Source organism: Agelaius tricolor, unplaced genomic scaffold, assembly GCF_023055355.1.
Source record: "Agelaius tricolor isolate 1412-34295 unplaced genomic scaffold, bAgeTri1.0.p SCAF_6, whole genome shotgun sequence".
Classification (NCBI taxonomy): Eukaryota; Metazoa; Chordata; class Aves; order Passeriformes; family Icteridae; genus Agelaius; species Agelaius tricolor.
The window spans coordinates 55,568,336-55,594,428 of record NW_027269266.1 but is presented as its reverse complement, the minus strand read 5'-3'; the positions used below and the strand labels follow the sequence as shown (position 1 = coordinate 55,594,428).

Genomic DNA, 26,093 nt, shown 5'->3' with positions numbered 1-26,093 from the left:
TGGTATTACTCTTTCTTGTCCTTTCTTTTCTCAGTTCTTAAAAAACATAATATTTGAGAAAAGAAAGGAGTAGCTTTCCTTGGTGCTGTCCCATGGCCTTCTTGCATCAGGCTAAATGTTACCCTTTATGGCTGCTAGGAAAATAATATAAAGATTAAAGCCTTTTAGGGTCTTTCAAACTTTCTCTGAGATATGTGTTCTTTTTTAGGAAAACATCGTTTCAAGTATGGAAACGTGTTTTATATATATATTTATATATATTTTATATATATATATATATGTATATTATTTCCTTTATCTAAGCAATACTTTTTTTTAAAGCTGCAATTAGTTAATGACTACAACTTCATGTAATTGCCAGTTGGTTTTTTTTCCTACTTAAAGCAGTTTGATTTGAGGTTTGAATGGCTTAATGAAATCAAAGGGTTGTATTGACTACTATCAGAAAATTTAAACCAATCTTACACTTTCTCTATTTATCTATAAAGCAAAAGGAAAGATACCCTAACATATGATTGTCAAAATCAGATGAGAAAATGAGTAATGTCTGGGTTTTTTCTTTTCTTACAGTCGTTTGCTGACAGAGTATCAACAGAAATGCACTGATATCCTTTAGTTTTCTCTTTGTGTTCTTACAGGATTAGTATACCTAAAACATTTATAAAAGGGCTTGAGGCTTTCTGTTTAGGTTATGAGATGATGTCTCTAATAAAGAACAAACTGGGTGGATTTTGTAAAGAAAACAGGCCTTTGGAATTAAAACTATCCATTTAAGATACGCCTATTTCTGCTATATGATTTAAGGTAGTCTATTTGAAATCTGAGTTGCTGAGAATTACTCAATCTTTTTCATGTAACAGAAGAAACTCTTCTTATTCACTTCAAATGTATTGAAATGCATGTATAAACACTTAGTTCTGCAAGTCTTGGGGAGTTTTTTTTCTGGGAGGAAGTCTTTACTGGATGTTTCTTTGCAAGTTGCAGTTGGATTGAAATATACTTAAGGACATTTGATAAACTGTTTTTAATTTCTACCTTAACAAGAGATTACAGCTTCAATTTGCTGAACGGTAAGTTGGATTTATATTGTCTACTAAAGATGTATTACTATATTCTCTGTGTTGTGGTTAGTTTTAGGAGTCTGACGGTGTCATAGCAACAGCCATAGGTCTAAGCTGCACTTCTAGTGTGGTACTTTTACCATGCTTCCTAGGCCATAGTTAGCAAAGGTATGATGAGGAGAAAAATCTGTCCTTCCTCTACAATACATGTGTGGGATTCTTTCCTGGCCCTGGGCTAGTGAGAGTCCAAGTGGAGATGTGAAGCTCATCTTTTGGTGGCAGTTAAATGTATGGCTATTTCGAGCGTCCATATTTGTGTGAAGCGTTTTGACTTAAGAGTTGGGTCTGTGTGCCCTTGCTTACTCTGTGGTTATAGAGGAAGAGGCAGCATATAATTTTTATGGAGTCCAACCTGCCTGTTGAAAAACACTGCATTTGGACTCTGCTCTTACTTTACAGCACTGTGTATGCAGAGACACTTATTACTGGCACTTTAATGTAGGCAGCATACTTCTGTGGCACATGCCATCTGCTTGCTTCTAGCTTTGGGTTCAGTGTAGTGCTTTTAAGTCAGATCTTGGATTTTCTTTAAATAGGTGGAAAAATAAGAACACTGAAACTATTAAAGTTTTTAGGTATCTCTTACAGCATTTTTTCCATAGGATAAAAGCAAAATACTCCGATGTTTGATTGAAGAATCAGAATGGTGAGTTTCAAAGCATCTGTGGTTTTGGCAACTTTTTTAATAGCACATCTAATTTCAGAGAGATCTCTGCTCTTCGTTGCCAAGTGGAGAAGATGTTACAGAAAATTCTGCCTCTGGAAAAGTGTCAGGAAGAGTTGGGTTCCTTGAAGGCAGAGTTGGAAGAAAAAAAGGTGTGCTTGTTTAAATAACTTGAGCTTTTTCTGTTGAAAGAAATGCATATTCCTAATGCTCATCTTAATGAAGCTGACTTTTAATGAGCTCTGTTCTTACTTCCAGCTCACTGGGACAGGTAGTTCTGGTGAAGTTAGGTAAAATTAATTAAATTACTTCAGGTTTCAGTGAGGCAATAAGTTTAGGTTGTTGTAGTTCTTAAAATTTTTGATCAGATTATTTGGTTATTTCCTCACGAAGGAAGGAAGGAAGGAAGGAAGGAAGGAAGGAAGGAAGTGGCGGAAGGAAGGAAGGAAGGAAGTGGCGGAAGGAAGGAAGGAAGGAAGTGGCGGAAGGAAGGAAGGAAGGAAGTGGCGGAAGGAAGGAAGGAAGGAAGTGGCGGAAGGAAGGAAGGAAGGAAGTGGCGGAAGGAAGGAAGGAAGGAAGGAAGGAAGGAAGTGGCGGAAGGAAGGAAGTGGCGGAAGGAAGGAAGTGGCGGAAGGAAGGAAGGAAGTGGCGGAAGGAAGGAAGGAAGGAAGGAAGGAAGGAAGGAAGGAAGGAAGGAAGGAAGGAAGGAAGGAAGGAAGGAAGGGAGGAAGGGAGGGAGGAAGGAAGTGGCGGAAGGAAGGAAGTGGCGGAAGGAAGTGGCGGAAGGAAGGAAGTGGCGGAAGGAAGGAAGTGGCGGAAGGAAGGAAGTGGCGGAAGGAAGGAAGTGGCGGAAGGAAGGAAGGAAGTGGCGGAAGGAAGTGGCGGAAGGAAGTGGCGGAAGGAAGTGGCGGAAGGAAGGAAGGAAGGAAGGAAGGAAGGAAGGAAGGAAGGAAGGAAGGAAGGAAGGAAGGAAGGAAGGAAGGAAGGAAGGAAGGAAGGAAGGAAGTGGCGGAAGGAAGGAAGGAAGGAAGTGGCGGAAGGAAGTGGCGGAAGGAAGGAAGTGGCGGAAGGAAGGAAGTGGCGGAAGGAAGGAAGGAAGTGGCGGAAGGAAGGAAGGAAGGAAGGAAGGAAGGAAGGAAGGAAGGAAGGAAGGAAGGAAGGAAGGAAGGAAGGAAGGAAGGAAGGAAGTGGCGGAAGGAAGGAAGTGGCGGAAGGAAGGAAGTGGCAGAAGGAAGGAAGGAAGGAAGTGGCGGAAGGAAGGAAGTGGCGGAAGGAAGTGGCGGAAGGAAGGAAGGAAGTGGCGGAAGGAAGTGGCGGAAGGAAGGAAGTGGCGGAAGGAAGTGGCGGAAGGAAGGAAGTGGCGGAAGGAAGGAAGTGGCGGAAGGAAGGAAGTGGCGGAAGGAAGGAAGGAAGGAAGGAAGGAAGGAAGGAAGGAAGGAAGGAAGGAAGGAAGTGGCGGAAGGAAGGAAGTGGCGGAAGGAAGTGGCGGAAGGAAGGAAGTGGCGGAAGGAAGTGGCGGAAGGAAGGAAGGAAGTGGCGGAAGGAAGTGGCGGAAGGAAGTGGCGGAAGGAAGGAAGGAAGTGGCGGAAGGAAGGAAGTGGCGGAAGGAAGGAAGGAAGGAAGTGGCGGAAGGAAGGAAGTGGCGGAAGTGGCGGAAGTGGCGGAAGTGGCGGAAGTGGCGGAAGGAAGGGAGGAAGGGAGGAAGGGAGGGAGGAAGGAAGTGGCGGAAGGAAGGAAGTGGCGGAAGGAAGGAAGGAAGGAAGTGGCGGAAGGAAGTGGCGGAAGGAAGTGGCGGAAGGAAGGAAGGAAGGAAGGAAGGAAGGAAGGAAGGAAGGAAGGAAGGAAGGAAGGAAGGAAGGAAGGAAGGGTGCCAAGAAAGAGAGTCTGTGCAGAATAGTGTTGTGCTTCTGTTACCTTTTTGAACATATGTTTTACATCATTAGCTTCTGAAGTTTATTCCTAATTTCTCTCCCATCGCTTAGCTGAGGTTTAGTCTACAGGGAAGAAGGTTTAGATTGTTCAAATTACCTACATGTATGTATTTTCTAGACATTATTATAATTCCTGAAGAAAATACACCACTTTCTTTCTTGTAGCTTTTTTATAATGAAGATACTAACATTTGTCTTGTTGCTGTATGTAGTTAGTGTTCTGTGTTAGAATGATTTTATAACTGCTCTTCCCTCAACAAGCATTCGTAGCTGATGTCCTGATGGCACTTTTTCAGAAAAATGTATAGTGTATAATAGTTAAGATCTTGATTTCAGCTTCAAGTTCCTATCCAGCTAGGTGTTGAAGGCATGTACTCAAAAGATAGACATAAAGAGATTAATGTGTTTGTTTGTTATAACTTTTGCCTTTAAAGAAAGAAGATAACCTGACTTTCCAACTTGCTTCTTTTCTTATTGAATATACTTATACTTTTTTGGCCAGGCACTGTTTTCATTAGAAGAGGTAAGGTGTCTGCCATTTTTTTTTGCCCTCAGAATGGACATATTTTAACTGTGCTTTCCTTCTTCAGAATTCTCTCAAGATTTATCAGGAGACCCAACTGGAATATGTTAAAATTAAAGAAGAAATATTAAACAGTGATGCTGTGTGAGTTGTTTTTTCTCAACCTTTCTTTGCCTCTCTTACCTCTTCCAAACTTGATAATGTACCTTATCTAGTTATGCTTTCCATCTCACTAAAATTTTTGTACTTATGGGTTCTTAGAACAAGGAGTTGATGGAAGAATGATCCTAAGTATTGTAGCAAACTCTTTTGAGTGCAGTGTTACTTTATTTATTGTCTTGACATGAAGTGGCTTTATGTGGTTGTTTATTGAAAGTCTTTAAGAACAGGATGAAATTGAAAAAAAGCTGTAGTTTCTCCAGTTCTAAATGGTTCTTAGTTTCAGCTTTTTGTTATTGCCATCCATTTCAGTTTTGCTGTTAAGTCTCTGAGGCAGTATAAGAATAATATTGCCAAAGTGGTCTGTACTAAAATCAGTCCTTAAAATAATTATTTTAATGTAACAGCTCAGCAATTCATAATGAACTGTCTGCCATGTTTGGAAATGAGCAGGAGGGATTTGGCACCAAAAGTGCAAAAGTAATTTTTGCTGCCATAATACAGAGTATTCTGAAACTGTGCCTTGTTAATTCCCAAAGTTTGTTTTTCCAGTAAGCAGTCAGTCAAAGGTTTCCTTGCCTGGAGCATATGTGTGTGTTAACTCTTACAGCTCTTGATACATACTCTAATGGGCTTGTCTAATTGCTTTTTAATCCTCTAATATTTTTAACCTTTAAATCACCTATATCAGGGAACTGTGACTTCTCAGTATTGTGTGGGAAGGTTCTCATGCTCTCAAAAGAGAACCAGCTAATATATAGCGAGGTGTTGGTAGTTGTGGTTATTTTTCTTCATGTGCATCACTTTGCATTTACACAAGCAAATTGCACTCTAATGACTTGGAATTCTAAGACCCTTTTGATTTTGTAGTCAACTTTTATTTCTGATGTGTTCTAGCACACATCCCAATGGGACTCCTGCTGCTGACTCCTTGCTTCCATATAAGCTGGTTATCATTTTTAACTTTGGTGTTTCTAAGCTATTTTGGTGCTACCAGCCGGTCGAGGGAAGTGATTGGTTCTCTCCTGCTCATTACTGGTGAGGCCATGCCTTGAAGTACTGTGCCCAGTTCTGGGCTTTTTTGTACAGGTTTATGGGTATACTGGAGAGAGTCTAATGAAGGTCCACAGAGATGATCAAGTGACTGAAGCATTTCTCCAAAGAAGTACACTAGTCTCTTTACATGACTTGTGAAACATACAGTGTTCACAAGCAGAGCAGCAAGCCATTACCCAAAAGACTGTATGAGGAGACTAGGATTGTTGTCATTTCTTCAGCCATTCTGCACTTACTTCACATATAGACGTACTCAATGTACTGTGAGCTTTATGAAATATTCAGTACATTGTCTTATCTAAGAGCAGCAGAGAGCAGCTACCCCATTGCTAACTGCATCTTAAGAGGGAACTGACCACTCTGATGTGCTAGCAATTTATTGTGTCAGTATAGATATAATGTTTGTCCCTGTCTGTCACTCATATCTTCAAGAAGGAGGAGCCAGGGAACTACTGACTAGTCAGCCTCACTTTGATCCCTGGGAAGGTGATGTAGCAGGTCATCCTTGAACTCATTTTCAGGCACATGAAGGACAAGAAGCTCTAGAGTAGACAGCATGTCTTCACCAAGGGGAAGTTGTGCTTCACTGACCTTATAAATTGACATGTTTTCTAGATCAGGGGAGAGCAGTGGCTAGTGTCTGACAGGGACTAAGATCTCTGACACCATTTCCCATAATAGCCTCATCATAGCCCATTAGGCTGGTGCTGTAGGGGCTGGATGGGCAGACAGTGGATCAAAAACTGGCTGAATGGCTGGGCCTTGAGTGTGATGATGAACACTGTGCAAAGTCTGGTTGGAGACCAGTAGATAATACTACCCTAGGGGGAGACAGAGAGGGCTGCACAGTGAGTCTACTCCAGTTTAACATCTTGTTAGTGATCTGCATGATGGGGCAGAGCCTACTGTCAGCAAACTTGCCAATGGCACACGTGTGGCTGATGGGCCACAGGGGCATGCTGCTATCCAGGACAAGCTTGACAGGCTGAAGAAATGAGGTAACTTCTCAGCAAGGAGAAGTGTGAAGCCCAGCACCTGATGAGGAACAATCACCAGTATGTGCTGGTGGACAGCAGCTTGGGATGATTTCATTATGTGAGCCAGCGATACACACTGGTGGCAAAGAGGTACCAGTATCTTGGTTTTCAGTGAGTTTTGCCAGCAGGCTGAGGGAGATGCTATTCTCTTCTGCTCAGCACTTCTGATGCCACCCCTAAAATACTGTGTTAGTTCTGGACTTCTCAATACAAGGGAGACATGGATATATGGGAGTGAGTTCAGTGAAGGACCATGAAGATGATTAAGGAATAGTAGCATTTCTCCCATGACAGAAGGCTGAGAGAACTGAGACTGTTAAGTCTAGAGAAGAAAAGACTCAGGGGTGGTATTACCAATGTCTATAAATACCTGAAGGGAGTGTGTAAAGAAAAAAGAACCAGGCTCACTTCCTTGGACCTCAGTGATAGGACAAGAGGCAATGGGAACAGACTAAGACAAAGAAGGTCGTGTTTCCTGTGAACATCAGGAAACACTTTTTGCTGTGAGAATGACTGAGTACTTCCATAGATTGCCCTGGGAGTTTGTGGCCTTACCATCCTTAGAAATATTCAGTAGCCATTTGGAAATGGTCCTGGCCAGTGAGCTGTAGGTGGCCCTGCTTGAGCAGTGTGGGTTGAACACCATAACTTCCAGTGGATTCTTGCCACCTCAGCCTCAATTCTGTGATGCCATAGCTGTTTTGTATACCTCTGATACTGAGGCCATTTGAAGCAGTAGGTCATATGAGTTCAGTAATTTGAAAGCTGAATTTTTTTGGAATCAGAGTAATAGTGAATAGTGCATAAAATTACTGTTAATTTACAGGTACTATTAAAAACTTAGGTGAGAAATTATCACTCATGTCCTTTGGTCCAGTCTGCTATTTAGAGCCAGTGTTAAAGTTAGCTTGCTCAGGACTGTCTAGTTGAGATCTGAATATTCTACAGGGATGGCAGTTCCCATGGAGTACAACTTCTGTTAGCATAGCATTCTGTCAGCTGCAGTTGTGCATGTATCTTAAGGATCAGATAGGAACTTGAGTTGGGTAACATAAAAGGAGTTCTGCCCAAATGCATCATCTGCAAACTGCTTTTTGTAAATTGCTAGATTTAACATCTACCTATTTTCTTCATGTAGTTGTGTGTTGATGAAATTAGTATAGTTCTGTATATGTAAATGTAATTACTTAATTTATAAATATTATTGCAATGATAATGTTGGCACTTTGTTTCTCTTTGTTCAGATTCTTGTTATTTGTATCCTAGTTTTTTTTAATCTCAAGTTGTGAGGATCATTGAGTCCAACTCCCTTCTCCTCGCAGGACTACTTAAAACTAAGCTGTAAGACTAAGACTATCATTCAGGTGCTTCTGGAACTCTGTCAGGCTTGATGTCAATGATTGCTTCCCTGGGGAGCCTGAAGAACATTTTCCTAATGTCCCATCTAAACTTTCCTAGTGCAGCTTGACTGCATTTCCTTCTGTCCTATCACTGGTCACCAGAGAGAGGAGATAAGCACCTTCCTCTCCACTGTCCCCTGCTGAGGAAGTTGTAAACTGTGATGAGGTCACCCCTCAGCCTTCTCTTTCCTGAGCTAAACAAGCCACTCATGGTCTTCCAGCACAGGTTTCTGGGAGTCCCAGGGTCTGTCATTGGTGACAGATGTGAAGAAGGCATTAAATATCTCTGCTTTGCATCCCTATTTGTGATGTGACTAACCTCATCAAGCAATGGACTGATGTTATTTCTGATCTTCCATTTGCTGTTAAGATATTTTGAAAAGCCCCTTTTGTGTCCTTCAGAGTACTGGTCAGCTTGAATTCTAATTGAGCTTTGGCTGCATGAGTCTTCTCCCAGCAATGGTAAACAGCATCTCTGTGGTCTTCCTATGTCAACTTATCTTGCTTCCAGTGTCCATGCATTGCATATGTAGTACTTCTGTGCATTCACTTGAAGATAATCTACAGAGAAACAGAAGTTTATTACGTCCTGTTTTCTAAAGGACAACTCCCCCCTCCCCTGCCTCCCCTTATTTCTTTCTATAAAGGTATTTTATGAGGAATTTTGCTGAAATTCTCACCTATGGCTTGACTGTCAAAGCCATCATATAGGAAAGTAAGTATGAACCTCTTCAGGCTGAGAAGGCACAGAATCCTTGGTCTATTACTTTATACTATAAATACTTTGACTACTGAACATGCAAAAGGTGGTCAATCATACCATTTATGAGTGGATTTTTGAATATATTTTGGTTATTGTCTGAAGTGGTAATTAAAGCCTGAACATCCAGAAAGGCTTAGATGGTAAGTCTCAATCTATTACACAGGTTTTAATATGGGGAATAAATTAACTGTGTTCTGCTTCATGAAAGTGATCAGTGATCATTGGTAGAATTGTCTACTTACCACAACAGTTCAAAAACAATTTCTGGAATATTAGAATTTAGTAGAAGAAAATAATAGAAATGTGTATTTTTCTATTTTCTATTTATTTATTTTCCAGTTCTGTGTGTTTTACATATAAGGTAGGATTGGAAATGTTGAAGTAAAAATTGTTTGGGATGCTTCATGTTTTTTCCTTTGGTTTGACTTTAGTCTAAAGTATCTGGATGTTCTGAACAAAAAGGTTTGGGACATAAGTCATCCTGAGGGTTATTCCTGATTATATCATTGCTTAGATATTATTCATTGTAAGCAATGATTGTTGATTGTTTTTAAGGAGTAAAGCTAACCTGTCTGCATTACATCTTAGAAATGCAAAAACCGAAGTCAGTTTTCTGCGGTTGTATTTCTAATACTGGGTTGTTGCTAAAGGTATATTTAGTGGATTGACTCTCTTAAAAGCAAACTTTGCCTCAGTAACAGATACAGCTGTTTGTGTGAGAATGCCAGCAACATGGCACCAATTTGATTTTTCAACTTCAGGGACTCATTGATCTCACAAGGTCCTGGGTATAGGAGGTGTGTTTTCTTTGAATGGCTAGATTTTTTTTTCTGACTTTTCATGCAACATAGTTCTATTTTAAAAAATGTTCTGTTAATGTGGTTTTTTTAACAGGAGAAAGAAACTGGAAACTAAAGTGAAAAAACTTGAAGGTAACTTTCTACATTGAGTAGGACAACAGTACAGTAAGATAATCTCTTTTTTCCTTTTCTGTCCAGAGGAATTGTGACTTTAAATTTGATGCCCAAGGAACAAGGCAGGCCAGTACTATGTGGGGTGCTTAGTCTCTGATTTATATCAGCCCTCCTCCAGAATATTTTCTGCTGAGTGTCTTAGGCATGACTCAGATGAAGTTGGAAGGGAACTTCTAGTCATGAAAACTTCAAAGGATGGAGTGTTACCAGCATCTGTAGGCAACTTGGTTCATTAACATGTTGGAAACTCCCATGTTTCAGTTTACACCTAATGTCTGCCATACAGCAGTCTCGTTCCATCTTCTTGATTGAACAATCTCATTAACAGTCTCATTCCATCTTCTTGATACCTCTTTGTACAGGAAAGCTGTTCTTGTATTCTTTCTATGATTTGTTATGTTTTCCCCTCTGGCTGATTAAGTCTAGTTCAATAAGACTGTTTTCACAGGCCATGTGCTCCAGTGTTCTAATAATCCTGGCAGGATTGTTCATGTTTATGTTCATATTAAAGTATTTGGTGTTCCAAAACACACAAATATATGTGTGTTTTCTGACTTTTAAATGGTCTGGCACTTGTATTTTAGTTGGTTAGTTAGTTAGTTTGTTTGCTTTTTTTTACGTGGAGAAAAAGCATTGGCTTCATGGCCCTGTGTTTTTCTTGTTTGTGAGGATGGATGTATGTAAGACTTTTTGAGACTTCACTTGCTGTGTCATCAATTGGCAAGGCAGATATTTGCATTCATATCATGCATATTTTAGCTGTGCTTACCATAGTTCAAAATACAGTGAACTGAGTGACATATCTTAGTGTTAGAAACCCCCTGAATCTTACTGTAAAGTGCAGGTACAAGGTGTTTATTTTGGTGAGAATTTTGGAGTTCCATTGCAGGACAGCCAGGCTTTTTACACACTTGCCTCCAAAATCTCAAATTCTGGCAGAACTAGAACAAAATACTGAGAGACAGTATGTGTTAGGTCCAATTTCAGTGACTATTTTATCTCTTTTGGTTTTTTCTATGTTCATTAAATATCTCAAACATTGTATCTTTTGGCAGTATGAAATTTTGCCATTATTGGTTTTTTTGTTAGCTTACCACTCAAGGTTCCTTTTTAAAACCTTTTATTTTAATAGGCTCTCTTCTGATTTGATCAGCAGGAAGATTCCATTTCTTTTCTTTCCTATCCATATATAAGTAATCAAACTGAACTCTCAGGAGTTCTCTCTGCTGACTCTGTCACCTAAGAATTTTCCTAGGAACCTTGCGTTCAGTTCTCACCTACCCTATACCCTCTATTTCCACCCATCTGCACTCTTGCCTGGTGTCTGTTAGACATTAAGAGATAAGGTCCTCTTCTCTATTAGTTTTGAGTGCTTTATGTATCTTTCTAATGCAGCTGGCTGTGGTGTGTTCATCTTTGAACCAGAGCTCTTATTTAAATAAGAGAGTAAAACTGTAAAAAACCCTTGCAACTCAATTTTATCTCCTTTTTTCAACAATATACTTGATGTATATTTATTGTTCTACAGTACAATATCATTACAATATGACCCACTCTTCATTCTTGCATATAATTAAGAAAACTAATAAATGTATTGCTGTGGTTCAAAACAGTAATTATACAGTAGAAGGCAACATACTTTTATGCATGAGATATTGTCCGAATGAACCAAAATATAACTTCAGTAGATCTGTATTTCACACTATCTGTTTTTTTCTGGTGACTTTATTTGCAAACTAGGGAACTACGATACCAGCACCACTTAAATTAGTGGCCTCTTTACAGTGTAGTTTTTAAATTGAATTTTGGTTCTCTTTTTTGAAGAGGCTGCAACAAAACATACACAGGACTTCAGACAACTAAAAACTGAAAAGAAAAGGCTTGAAAAGGAGCTGAAAAAAGTACAAGTAAGGCTTTCCTTGTCTTTGTGTGAAACTTCTTTTAGTATTTTTGGGGGAAAGAAAGAAGCTATTAGTGTAATAGGTGCTGAAATAGTAAAATTACAGTTTTGGGGGAATATTGAGTATTAAACATTAGCAATTCACTGTAAGAGAGAAATTTTCCAACTTCAGAAATGTTGATATAGATTTCATGCTCTTTAGGAACTGATGTTCTAAGAAATATGTATGGCATAAAAATTCTGTACTTCTTCATTTTAACAGGGAAAACTTGATGGTGTAATTAAAGAGAAGTGCAGAAAATGTAAGTGCTTATGTTTGAATGCCTTTGAATTTGTATGTGGTATTGTTCCATTTGAATATTTTCTTTCCACCTCTCCTCTTTTTAATAGTTAAACATGCAGAAACTCAGAGTTCAAGTGAAGATCTTGCAACGTATATAGACAAAGGTAAGACTTTTTGCAAGTCCATTCTCTGTGTGGAACCAATTGTTACGAATTTATCGCAGCTCTTCTGGAGCTGCAATTTTGGAAATGGGATACTGCTAAAGTGCTATAAGAGCAGATGTGGTTGATACAAGTAGGTTACACTGATGAAGGACCAATCCAATAGATTACTATTTTCAGTTTTTCAGCAAGGAAAACTCTTGATTCATAAAAATGACTAGTCTACCCTGTGCATATGTGAAGTCAGCTGATGTGCAATTATAAAACAAAATGCAAACACTGAAAAAAAACACTAACAATCCCTCTGAAGCTTACTGAAATCATAAAGCACCAAATAGGAGAGTAATACGGTAAAATTTCTATGTGAGACTTGGAAAATCAAGTGGAAATACAGGAGGTATAGTTGTATTTTATCTTATTGACTTTGTTTTAGTGATCTAAAATACATGCTACAAATTTCCTGAATCTAACTCTAATGGAGCAAACTCCTTGAAAACTTCCTCTAAAGTACTGAGGCCAAACTTTAGGCAAATTTATTTTTTGTATTTTTTGCTTTTGAACTGTTTAGATATGCTGAAGGCTGTTTTGAGGCAAAAGAACTTCACTGTTCTATTTCTTGCTTTGCAAAATAGGTTTGTTGCAGAAATTAAATGTTTTTTAAAAAGCCACACCTTGTCAGTTTGTGTGTGTCTTGGCATATTTTTTACTTTTGGATTGTACTGAATTGGTACCAAATTTCATCCTTTGATTTTTAATTAATGGCAAAATAGGAAAATTAATATCTGAACATTAATTTGAGCTTCAAATAGCAGCAAGGATTTCTTAATAATGAGTAAATGGTAGTGTTGTTATTAGCTGTTTAGCAAAATTTGGTAGGTTTGCCTTGTATATGCTGACTGTTTTTTAATATGTCTCTTCATAAAATAATAGCAGTTTGCTATGGCCTTTGACTTACAGAATTTGCACAAAAACAGTCTCAGTTCCTGATTGTTGGATTTATGATACTTTTGGCATAAGTATATAAGGTGCTTCTGTATCTTACTGCAGTTTTGAGTTTTTCTTCCCTCTCCACTTCTCTTCTGTCTCTGAAACTAGGTTGTTTGACATCACCTAGCAATAGTGCTGTTAGAACTGTAGACAGTCTCCTAGTGTTGTGGCCTGATAATTAGTTCAGATACATGGTGCTATTACATGATAAAACTAAGATTAATTATTACTGAGTGAGCAGAAGCGTGATACGCATCTTCGTAGAAGATTTTCTCCCAGGTTCATGTAATTTGATTTGTTTTACAGAGCTGTTTAATTTCGCTAATGCTACATTTGAATCTGTTTTACCTTTTACTTTGGGGGCTGTTATAACTTTTTGCAGTACTCCCTATGAAAAGGAAAAGGTAAAGCATTCTCCAGCTGTTACTGTACTGGCCATATCCCCATAGCAGGCTAAAGGATCTATTCCCTAAATGGCATCTAGCATTTCTCTTTCACTGAAGCTTGTGCCTTGTTTTAATTTTTGTAGGTATTTTGTATTTAGTTGTAGGCATGTCTGTGTTCTGAGTAAAATAAACACAAATTCTTAGTTCAATTCTATCAATTCATTTAAAATAATAGATTTTTTATTTATTTATTTTAACAGGAAGAGCGATGTTCTTATTAGAACAACTCCGGATGTGCATTGACAGTGCAAAAGGAAAAAGAGAGAATGAGAAAAATGATCCTGTGTTAGGTACAATGGCATGCAAAGTCTTGAAATTTTCTTGATACTCTCTCCTTTTCTGACCAAAAGGCAATGTTGGTATTTTCTTTCAGCTTCTATTTGGGATAAGGAATGATCCAACAAAAGAAGACTAACTGTTACAGAGAATAGGTTCCAGTTGGGTAGTAACTGCGTAACACTCTTTTGAAAGACTTAAATACTTTCCTTGGTCTTTGTCTGGTCAATTACATGTGTGATTAGAATCTGAATTATCTGAAAATAATACAAATATTAATTTGAATGGGTAAGTACACTTGAACTGTCTTCTCTTAAAAAGCTGTTGTAATTTCCTGTTGCAATCAAGAAATCAAATTCTTTTACTGTTTGTAAGTAGTCAAAACTCATCTCATGGTTAAAACATTATTATTATATTGTTATCAAATCTGTAGTATATAATGTGAATGAAGGTGCATATGGGCTCTTTTAGTCTGAAACAAATACGTGGTAACATAGATGAATTATAAGGTTTAAGAAGCTGTTACCTCCATTTTCTTCTTTGTAATGTGATATTCAGATAATGATAAAAAATAATCTGAGTAGTTATCCACATGCATATTCACAGCAAACTTTAACTGCTTTAACTTTACATAGCAGATATTTTCTTTCTGCACTCAAGAGTAATAGATGCCTTGAAACTGCATTAATTTCTGTGTTGCATCTCTGGAATGTTTTTATTAAGCTTTATTAGTTTTTTCAGTGTCTCTACGACTTTGAGTTTTCTGTAACTAAAGGTGTAGAGATACTGCCTGGGATAGGTACCCAGCAGCATTAAGAGCTTTGAAGATAAACTTTTCAAAGACCCTGTTAAGTCTGAAAATGTGCTACTAGTGTAGATCCCAATGAATCTGCCTTCAGATGTATTCCAATGGAATCCGCTTAAGAGGTGCCGAAATATAAGGACCAGCTCATAAACCTGGTAGTCACCCTTACTTCCATGAGTTTAATGCAGCAAACATATGGCTTCAGCTCTAAAACTGAGCTAGGCACTTGTGCCCTGCAATTCTGAATTTAATGTCTTGATCAAGGATCAATCAAGTGACAAGAACAAGCACAAGAAACTGAAGAGTTTAAAATATATATGATTTTAGGGGTATCAGGTTCCACAGTAATCCCTTTGCCATCCACCAAAAGAGGAACTTTAGATTTCAGAAACTGTGTTCCATCTTTCCTATTCATATCTTCTCAAGGAAACGACAGTACTTTCATAGAAGGAAGCAATTATCTCTGTCTCTTCTAACCAGTCCTTCTTTCTTCCCATTTCAGTATGGAGAAAATTCTAAGCTTAGACCATGCTTTTGTTGGAATGGCTAGATTTCATAGAAATAAGTCTTTTGTCCTGTTACTGGTTTGTTTTTTTCCCTCATCAAGCCTAGAACAGCTATATGGTTATTCATCCTCTTATGAAACTGGCCTTTACCTTGAATTCATAATAACAAAGTGCTTATGTTTACAGGTGCAATCTTCTAGGAAAAAAAGGATCTTAATGAGTTTGCCCATATTATAATAGTTTCAACCTAGAGAGCGGATCAGCTTGATGGTAGTATCTTTTCCAGAGAATGTCAGTTCATCTGCTGCCTGGATCTAGCCTTTCAGAAGTGTATTTCTTCTAACAGATTTCTTAGTATATTCAAATGTGCTGCGCAATACCCAAAGCTTTGCATTATGGATCAGCGTCTTACCTGTTCTGCTAAGGTTGATACTACTTTGAATGGTTTTCTTGAAGAATATGTTCATATATGAAAATTGGAAGACTCATGAGGCTTTCCAAATGTGCTGTTGTGAAAGCCTCATAAGATAATGGAGGTTTGCCAAACTTAATTTAAAAGCATTTGGTAGTACTGTTACAAATCTACCAGTAATAAAGTTGACAATACCTGCATCTGACCATCAGTCCAGTAACCTTGGGCCATAATCTAAGGTTATTATTAACATTGATAGTATTTTAGTCTTTGGAAAACTTTATCTCATATAGTTGGGACATAAAATCACCTACATTGTGAATAAACATTTAATGAAGCATTTGAAGAATCTTGCAGCTGGGTGCTGAATATTTTGCTAAGTTGGGTTCTCTAACATGCTCTGTTCATATGCAATGGTAAGATGAATTGAAGAAAAGTAAAGACCCTGTCTGGGAGGAGCCAAGCTTCTTCAAAAGGTGTTCTGTAACTGGGTTCTGAGCTAAATTTGGCTTACTACGGAGCTATACCCATCTTATCTGCTCATCTTTTTGTTTGGGGATACAGGATAGGGGAGAAGCTGCATGTAGATCTTAAATGCAGAGATGGAAAGGAGTGCACTTGAGTTGTCTGCTTTAATATCAGATTTGCTGTCTCAGAAAACAGAATATTGCCTGTAGCTTCAAAGAATATTTAGTGTATGAAGCATCCTGAAATTCACATAATTGGATACAGGTTGAAACATTCTGCCTCATTTTCAGGGCATTAAAAATTTCAGTGGAGGAATTTTTTTCTCAGAGAAACACTACTGTTCTTGAGAAGTGTGCAGTTGCTTCTTCCAGGCATCTGTAATCACTGTGCTGATGAGGTTTTGCTGTAAATCAGATGAGATTCTATGGCTAGATTATTTATTTTTATAAAATACCACATCTTAATCTGGTCCTTCTTGAGACGAAAAAACCACAAGACTTGTTTCAAAAAGTTGCTTTGTTGCTTGGAGTGAGTAGAGGACAACTTGCAACAGAGAATTGCCTTGCAATGTACCCAATCAAGAGTAAAGTTTTGAGTTGTAAAATTCAGTTTGTTTAGTACCAAGGCAATTAATTTTAGCATTGGATCACTTATGTAATCTCTGCTTCTTTCTCCACTTTGCATGAAGAAGATATTTCAAGTAGTACATGATAGATTTTGATGGTATTTTCAAATCAGAGTAATCTTAATGTCTCAGAAGTGAGAGAAGGCAGCAGTGTAAGGGTTCAAAGCTACATGAACTAGATTCCAGGTTATAGATTTCAGGAGAAAACTTTATCATTTCATTGAGTCACATAACAAACAAGAGTGTGATTCCCTGGATAGAGTAAAATTTGTCTGTGAAATATGATCTTTGTGAGGATCCTTCCAATGAGATGGGCTCAATATTAATAAGGCTTTTCCTGGACCTGAGGTTCAGACCAAGGTGCCAAAGAGTTGACAATTCGAATGAAGAAACTTATGTTGAATCTTTAAAAATTGCTATGAAAACCCTTCCTACAGTTAAGTGGGTAACTATAAGAAAGGTATCTCATTGCCAAAGAAATGCAGTTATCAGTGACTGGGTTGGAAAAGGATGAGTAGAGAAGTTTGGAGAATTTCTTAGTTATTCAGAAATTATGTCTTTGATCCATTGTTCAGGGGAAACATTTAAATTAATTGTACGTATCAATATTCTTGGACTTGATGTAAGTGCATGACTGATTTTGAGAGTATAGATAGGATGTAAAGTTCCTAATAAGTCAGTACTATTGTGTAGTTCACTGTGAAAAGTAAACTTCCTAATTTTCTAAATGGAGTCTGTATAGGGGCAAAATCTGTAACTGTGTTGCTGCCTGCTTCAGTGCAGGGTAAATTCTGAGCTTTGAAATGGTTGGCACAAAACAACATGAAAAAAATCTAAGAGACAACCAACTTCTGAATTTTCCTTATTTTCTTTGTTTCTATTTGTCAAAGAGCTCCTTTTGCCTTGGATTGGAACTCAAATTGTAAAAAGAATGTAGGTTTCTCCTGAGAAAATTTAGAACATCCTGGAAGCTCTATGTGACTGTGGCTTGTAAATGGTTTTATAAAACAATGTATTGTTGTAATACTTATAAAACGTAAAGGGAATGGCAGAGCTTTCTTATCTTTGGTGAAAATGATGTGCTAGGGTCCTTCAGGTTGATCAATTTCTCCCTCCTCCTGGTGTCCAGTGCAGTAATTGAGATCTTTTCATGGAGTTGTTACATGAAGTGACTTGAGATGGATCTTTGAAATAGGGTTATTGATCAATTTTTCTGATTTACTCCTTTAGTGGTGCTGATGTATCAGAATGTGCTTAAATGTTTTTGATTGCTGAGGAGGCTATTTTGACCTATCAAGTTTAATTAATGTTTTTGAGTATGATACTACCATTGATGTTGCTTTGGAAATATCTGTGCAAGTTCTAGTAGTGGATTAACACAGATAGCAGTAATGAAGCACACAATTTTATTTTTTTTTCCCCCTAACAGAATGCAAGTTGTGCCAGTTAAATTAGTACATCCTATACTCAAAACCATTTTATGCATGTGCTGTTATTTCTACTGTGGGATGGTGTGACTTGCCTTTGAGGCAGGGCAATCAGATTTGTTGCTGAAGGATCCCTTGGGGTGGATTAAAGTAGAAAACCACTAAATAATTGGTATAACAACAAATTTTATTAGAACTGCTTTGAAGCTATACATGGAAAACACTGTAATGGATTGGAAAGGAGTATATAGCTATTCTGAAGTGTGTGATCACCCTAAGGAGGAAAACTGTAAAGAAAAAAGAGGAGAAAAGACAAAGATAACCACCACCTGTGGCTACAATGATGTGTGGGTGATTGTGGTCTGTGGTTGTGATATGCAGTAGGAGTCTGTCAGAGGTGGAGGCCTGCATAAGCATCAAAATTTGGGGTTTTTATAACCCTCATCTTTCCAGTAAACACCCCAATACCTCCTCCAGGAGGAGTTCCAGACATGTACAGTCTTCTTTCTTGAAGATCATGGAAATCCGGCAGTGCCAAGCAGGGGTGTGAGAGTGTGTGTTCAGGGGTTGGACAAAGTTTCTAAACAAAGGTTCTGAGTAAACTTTCAGAGTTTTGCAGCTTATGATGAGTGAAACTGTCATAAAAAAACCCCTTACCCTGCCTGTGCAGTTAAATTGTTTAACAGCGGTTTCTCTTAAATCTAAACTAGCTTTTTTAAGGCAAAATTTAGTCACAAAATTTAAGTGGGTCACTGCAGATGGTGTACTCATGTGTATGCAGAATAGGCTTGATCTCTTGCTTTAATACCGCTGATTTGGTGTCTAGTAGTGTTTGTGAATACTATAAACAAGATCGCACATACAATGTCATATAAGAATTGCAAATACTACAGAGTAGATTTTAGCTCCATATGACACACTGGGGTTTGGGAATTGTTGATTTTTACTGTCTTGTTGGAGGTAAAACTTTTATTTCATAAAATCATAGAATTTAAATTTCAGGAAACTGGGCCATCTTTTCCCTTTTTGAAATATTTAGCATAATTATAATAAATTTAAATTATTTGTCTTTAGACTTTCCTAGATGAATGTGTTTTGTCTGCATAATAAATGAGTTACTGTGTAATAGTAAAAACTGCAATTTGAAAAGTAACAAAACAAAAGTATTGCAAAGAATCACACAGAGCATTTGGACATGCTTTCTTCTTGTTAGAATAAATGTAAAACTGTATAGTTGACATCTTGGAAGGGTTGTCAACTGCTCAGTATCGTTATCTTAGTTGTTCCAACAACTTTGTGCATAGGATACGTTGTGGTGCCTTTTTTAATTAAGGCTTCAGAACTGACTAAATAATACCATTAAAGCAAAATCTTGTGTGATTAGATTCAATATTTAAATTTAAAGAACAAACAATTCAAAAGCATATGCATATTAAATCATAAACTAGAAATGCAGCTAAGAGCTTCCTTGTTGTATTTATGGCAGGGTATAATTGTAACTTGCTTGGAAGCACAGCTGCTGGTTCAAACCTGCAGGTTGCTTTAAGCTGAGAATTACAGCCTGGGTGGGGAATGTCTGTGCACAGTTGTTCTGCTTTTTATGACTGTGAGTTACTGGGCAAAGACTGAGACAAAGCATATGGACCTTCAGTCCTACCATGAATGACCCTTCCTGATGAGAAAAATTGGGAATGTTTTAATGATCCAAGTCAGGGAGTTTGGAGAAAAGCTCTTTGCACACGCTTTTTTCATTAAAAAATAAGGAAAGCATTTCTGAAAGTGACCAAGATCTTCTACAGAAATGTCACTTGAAAATATGGTATTACATTTTTATTACTATTATATATTATCTCTGTAAACAAAAATGGGAGGGCAAAAATTCTTAATGATATTTTTCTGTCTTAGACACCATACAAATCCACCAAAAGATCAGGAAGAGTGATGGCAAAACACTACCTTGGTGTTCTTCAGGGGAAAGTGCTGTAAAGCAAAATTCTGTAACAGCGATGATAATTCAAACAAGTACTGAGCCTTTTGGAGATGATTGTGCTGTGAACAGGACTACTGAAGAACAACTTCACAGTGATGAGGATAAAAATGTAGATGTGATAATACAGACAGGCAGGGAGCACAGCACTTCAGGCTTCTCCAGTCAGGAGCAGAGAGACCCAGGTGGAAATGTGATGGATATATTGAATTGGGCCAGACCTCTTCCTGCTCTACTTTCTCCAGTACAGCTTTCACCACTTACTACACAGGTGAGTTTCAGGATGCGTCTGACTTGGCACTTAACTTGGTCTTAAAATTACTAAAGATACTAAAGAAATAATAATGTTTTGTTTGTTTGGTTGTTGTTTTTTTTTTGTTTGTTTGTTTGTATCAGTATTACTTACTCATGCACTGAAAAGGTCTCTGTGTGCTTAGATCTGTATGGATACTTCTTTAACCTTGTGGCATATGGTTATGTGTGGAAGGGAGGATGCTGGGGAGAATCAGAAGAGTAAAAGTGAGGAAGCAGGATGCTGGGGAGAATCAGAAGAGTAAAAGTGAGGAAATGTGTGGGTTGAGATAAAGACAGTTTAATAGGAAAAGCTGCGCATGCAAGCAAAGCAGAACAAGCAATTCATTCACTCTTTCACATGAGCAGGCAGGTCAACAGGATTCCATCATGCATAATGGTGACTTGGGAAGATAAATATCATCAGACCAAATGTCCACCCTTCCTTCTTTCCCTCTCTTTATATGCTCAGCATGATGCCATAATGGTATGGGATGTCTCTTTGGTCTGTTGGAGTCAGCTGTCCAAGCTGTGTCTCCTCCCAACTTCCCATGCATCCCCCTAGTGCTCTCACCAGTGTGCCAGTAGGAGAAGCAGAAAAGCCCTTGATGCTGTGCAAGCACCACTCAGCAATAATGAAAACATTTCTATATTATTAACACCATTTTCAGCACAAATCCAAAACATACCCCCTTTTCTGTGAAGAAAACTAACTATCCTAGCCAAAACCAGTATACAGTCACCTATGTCTCAACTTGCTATCATAATTTCCTAGTGGTGCAGACCTTAAGTCCCAATTTGTGTTCAATATAAGCTTGACTTTCATAGCAAAATTCCAGAGCTTGAAAGTTAGATTCTGCTCAAATGCTCTTTTCCGGTAATTTTAGAATGCAAGTTGGTAGATAAAGAAGTCTCCTATTTTTACAGAGGTACTTTCATTCACTATGAAGATCAATGGTGGAGAGGGTTGTAATTTTGTTGACCAGCCTTAATCTCTCAAAACCATTGCATGTCAGGGCCTTAAGTGTACTTGTTTAGAAAAGTAGGTCCTAAAATTGATACTAGGGTTCAGATTATTAACTTTGCTTTTTTTGATTGAAGGATATGTTCTTGGGAGAAGTCACAGGTTCCAGTGATGAAGAAGATGATTGCAGTACTTCTGCACTGGAGGATATTTTACAAGAAGACCAAGTTCAGCCTCTGAGTTGTAATGTAATCAGCCCTGGTGATGAGTGTAACAGACAGTGCAAATCATGTGAGCATGGTTTTGATGCAGAAATCTCACTTAATCTGAGTTGGAATGAAAAGAATATTCATATCAGTCCTAAAATGTCAAGGAAGGAGAGAGATGCTGAAAGAAAGCAAGCTGAAGGTGCTACTCTAATGACAAACATGGTAACTAACAAATATTGTTTGGAGGAGAATTCTGGGGATGTGGAAACTGAGAACAGAAAACTAACTGGAGCAACAGCACACAAATCGGGAGACATGGAAGAACAGAAAGGAGATGGTGAGGACATGAACAGTGAAGAGGGAGATTCTTCAGTAGATTTTGTGTTACAAAGTTTCAAGTCTCAGAATCAGATAGAAAAATGTAGTGTGGTAGAGCAAACAGAGGAGAATGTAACCTTAATTAGAGCTGTTGATAATGAGGGTACACATGAAAAATGTGGTGAATTAGTAAATGTAGAGAGAGATAAATTAGTAGCACAGAGAGAAGCTTCCAGAGAAGCATCTGTTCTGCGGAGTGTTTCTCATTTCCTATCTAAGCAATGCATTGTGCTTCAAAGAGAAGATGCTGAGGAAAAATCTGATGAGTTGATAGAAAATGAAGTGGTTGAAAATAAATCAAAAAATGCAGTCAAATTAACTAATATGACTGGAGCTATTGAGATCTCTGCACACTCTCAGTGCTCTGAAATAAAATATGACAGTGAAGAGATTCTGGAGAAACAACATATGCACACAAAAGACAAAGTGAACAGAGAATGTGAACCAGAGACTGTTCAAGTCTCTAGGCATTATTTACCTGTATCTGCTACTGAAGGAATCAGAACTTTGTCAGTCTTTCCAAATGATGAACACCTCAAAATTGAAGACATGAATATAACCAGAGCTCCAACTCCTGAACTACCTATGAAATTTAACAGAAGAAGTGTTCTAGAAATAGCTGAATTGTCAGAGCTACTCCATAGTGCAGAAAATGTAAAACTAGTAGATATAAAGGAGGTGGTAGGTTTACAAAGCAAACCACATCACGAGGAAGATGGTAGTAATTTATCTCAAAGGAAGTCAAACTTAGAAAATATACTTTCACTATCAAAGACAGCATGCATTATTGGTGCAGAAAGCAGTGTAGCTAAGTGTGGATCTTCTGCATTAGATTTTACAGAAGTGAAAGGTGAAATAAAACAATCTGAAAACTTATGTAAGACATTAGAATGTGGGCAGTCCAAATCTCAAAACTTTAGACTGTTTGAATCTCTAGAGACTGAAGTCAGAGTTAATCCAGAAGATTGTGGAGGGGAAATCAGTGAGTTGTTAGCAAGAGGGGATACAATTGAATCTATCTTAAGAGAAAGTAATCCCATTTCTCAGGAACAGTGTGCAAAACCTCTGACTCAGCTCTTGATAACTGAAGATTTTAAATGTGATGAAATAAAAGGGAAATTAAATAAACAAAGCAAGGAATTGGTGACTGAGACTTGCTTCAGTTCACTGAAGCAGGAAAAGAATGTTTTGAAGAAAAATGATATTTTGGAGATCATTTGCCATCCTACTTCAGAAATGGAATATAGAAGTGGCTTGGCTTTTTCTACTCAAAAGGACTTGGAGAAATGCTGTACAAATAATGAGGAAACCAATTCTCCTGTGCAAGTGGGAATTGGCTTGGAATCCACAAGATCTCCGGATCTAAATTTCAGTCTTCAGAAAGTTGTTAGTTTCCTTGAAACTAACTTAGCAGGAAAGGCTGCTTTTTCCTGTACTTGGGAAAACAAGGGACAAGATTCCATTATGAGTAGTATATTTAACTGTTCTTCAGATAACTTAGAAGAGGGTGCTGAGATTCTGTCTACTGAACAAGTCAACATGGGCAAAGAGCCAGGTTGCCCTGAGAGAGAATATGTACACAAAAATGAAGAGAAAACTTCAGATAAGGAGCAGTCAGTAGATAAAGAACCTCAAGCATCTGTTAAATCTCAGATCATATATGCAAACACTTATAAGAAGAATGCTTTTCTCCAAAAGTTTGATTGTCAAGAATCGGGATGCAGGACTTCTATGTGGAAGGTTAGAACAGGTCCTTCTAGAATTTATTCACTAACAGGTGGGAGAGAAAGTAAAGAACTGAATAGTTTTGTGGGTTCTGGGAAGAATGCCATAATAAATTGTAAAAGTGATTTTGATATGCCAGAGCAGAGCAATGACTCTGAAGAAAAGGACTATTCTATACAAAAAGTTAAGTACATGAAGTGTTCTGAATGTGTTCCAATGTTTAGAAACAAACTGAGAGCTTCCAGCAGAATTGCATTGGGTGCTCTGGAAACCGGTGCAATTGTTGATGCTGATTACCAAGTATGTGAACTTCATTCAATGATGCACCCAGGAAGTACTTTCACAGTTAGTCACCTAAAAGCAGACACTGTCGTGGGTATGAATCCACAGTGTGAACCAAATAACTCTGGAGATACTGCAAATGAGTGGTCAAGTGTGACTGGGGAGAGTTGTCCTGAAGACTCAGCCTCTTGGAAAACGGAATGTATATTAGTAACCTCTCAAAATACTGAGAGTGCTAATGAACTCATGCAGTCTAACATAGCTGGATGCATCAGTCACAATGAGGAAAGTCTATTAAAATCTGGAACATCAAAAGAAAGCCTTGTGACGCCAAATGCTTCAAAAAATAGGTTGCCACTATGCAAGATGTTAAGCAGATTCTCAGAAAATTGCAGGCTGACTGTAAAAACCAGTAAATTAAATGCAAGAATGCTAGCACTTGGCAATTTCTTAGAAGAAAATGATTTTGCTAAACTTCAGTCAAATGGGAAACAAGGTTTATTACACAGTGTTGATATGGGGGTCTCAGTGTTTGAAGAATATAATAATAATAATCAAACTGCTTACAATACAGGAGAAAGCAGCACTGATGTTATCATAGATAGTGGTACAAAAAAAATTTTACTCAATTATCTTCCAAGTCCAGCCCTCTCTGATGTAAGGTGCAGTTGTCAAACAGTTGGTCAGCTTTCTGAACCACAAAAGACAGTATTAGAGAAGTTACATATGGTGGAATCAGAGTCTTCTGCTCTCAAGAAGAGCAATAAGTGGAAGTGTAAAGAGCAAGAACCATCTGAAATGTTGACTGTTTCTGCCAAAACAACTGCCCAAGTAATGCATACCAAGCTATCAAAGAAACTGTTTCAAGGTAAAAGAAAAACAAAGACTCTTAAAGTTACCCAGCCAGTTCTTGCAAATGCTAATACTTCTGTGGCAAAAAAATGCTCATCTGAGATGATAAATAAAATCAGGGAAGAGATAGGTCCTCCTCTGCCCCCCTTGCTACTGCCTCTGATTGCTACTCCTCCAAAAACTGCCTGTACTGTGTCCCCGGTAATGTCTTCTACAGGTCAATTCTCTCTGCTTTCCCCTCTTGATGATCTAATATCCCCACTATGCAAAACTCCTGTTCTTCCTCTCATGTCCCCATTAACAGATACTCCAGCAGTAAAATCTGCTATTTTATTTTCTCCTCCCTCACCCTCAGAAATGGCAGTAGGTAGAAGGATTCGCTCCTCACCTTTGAAATTTTGTACTTCCATTCCAAAGCATGCACTTCCCGTTCCAGGAAGATTTCCTCTCTTTGCAGCAGTTAGTGCTGGTCCAGGTGCCCTTCAGGAGAACTCTGTGAAAATATTGGACACTATGTATCCAGAGCTGTCTGCAAGGGCAAGGACACTAAACATTCTGAAAGGCAATATTCAGCTTAACCGATGTACTTTTTCAGACAGCCAAAGTTTTCCAGGACCTGTGCCTCAAGTAGGTGGATTCAAAGCAATTGCATCTACATCAACTGCTTTTGTTAAAGCTGGGAGCAATTTGAAATCTGATAGTGGCAAAGATGAAGACAAAGATGTGCAAAATCAGCAATTCTTTTCAAATCATCTTGGAAAAAGGACGCTACTGCAGGTATCTATGCCAAGAAGTGCCAAAAGACTGAGGCTGGAGAGTGAACCACCAAGGATGGAGCCTAGTGATGTTACTGCTGTCAGAAATACTAAAAATACCATCTCTGAAATGCAGGAGGCTTTCCATGGTATAAGCTATGAAATCAGTGATTCATCACAGTGTTCCAATTTAGAAGAATCACTACCAGTAAAGAAGGATTCTGAGTGCCAGAAAGTTTCTTTGGCATTAAAGAAAGTTGCTGAATCCTGTTTTGACTTGTTACCAGTTATCAAAGGTCATGTGTATGTTGGTAATATCTCAAAGATTCCAGTAATGAGAGATGAAGAGAGAGAAGTTGTCTATGAATTTGGTATAAAAAACAAGGTAAGTAGCATAATTTTAAATTTTGTTGTTTAATAATCACTTCTGTGTAGATGGAAAGAGTCTAAGTTTGTAGTATTTGAATTCTCAATTGTTGTGGCAATGTCCTGTGCCAAAGTGTAGTCTTGAAAGGTTATTAGAAATCTAAATTTTTATAACATAAGAAAATACAGAACTGCACAAGAAATTACTTTTCAGTGGTGTCCAAGATGCAAAACTGCAGTTATAAATACATATGCTTTTCTGATGTATGCATAAACCACTTTATTTTTGCAGCATTTTTTGAAGTGGACAGTATTAACAGTTGTAGGAGTTTTTCCAAAATTACTCTAATTTTTTAATTA

The 26,093-nt window shown here is 38.0% G+C and overlaps 1 protein-coding gene across 3 annotated transcripts in view; it reads left to right on the top strand.

Annotated features, from left to right (window-relative positions):
- The window catches only part of ICE1 (interactor of little elongation complex ELL subunit 1), a 39,973-nt gene that overhangs the window by 2,272 nt on the left and 11,608 nt on the right, over nucleotides 1-26,093 (top strand). Inside the window, exons 3-13 of one of the 3 annotated variants that reach the window (XM_071429881.1) lie at nucleotides 571-606; nucleotides 1,053-1,070; nucleotides 1,826-1,937; nucleotides 4,307-4,383; nucleotides 9,549-9,586; nucleotides 11,453-11,535; nucleotides 11,791-11,830; nucleotides 11,919-11,975; nucleotides 13,606-13,695; nucleotides 19,830-20,182; nucleotides 21,304-25,752. In XM_071429881.1, the coding sequence (XP_071285982.1) occupies nucleotides 571-606; nucleotides 1,053-1,070; nucleotides 1,826-1,937; nucleotides 4,307-4,383; nucleotides 9,549-9,586; nucleotides 11,453-11,535; nucleotides 11,791-11,830; nucleotides 11,919-11,975; nucleotides 13,606-13,695; nucleotides 19,830-20,182; nucleotides 21,304-25,752 (5,353 nt within the window). Of the gene's footprint in view, nucleotides 1-570; nucleotides 607-1,052; nucleotides 1,071-1,825; nucleotides 1,938-4,306; nucleotides 4,384-8,612; nucleotides 9,452-9,548; nucleotides 9,587-11,452; nucleotides 11,536-11,790; nucleotides 11,831-11,918; nucleotides 11,976-13,605; nucleotides 13,696-19,829; nucleotides 20,183-21,303; nucleotides 25,753-26,093 lie in introns of those variants that run through there. The other 2 variants (XM_071429882.1, XM_071429883.1) reach the window with 2 other exon arrangements.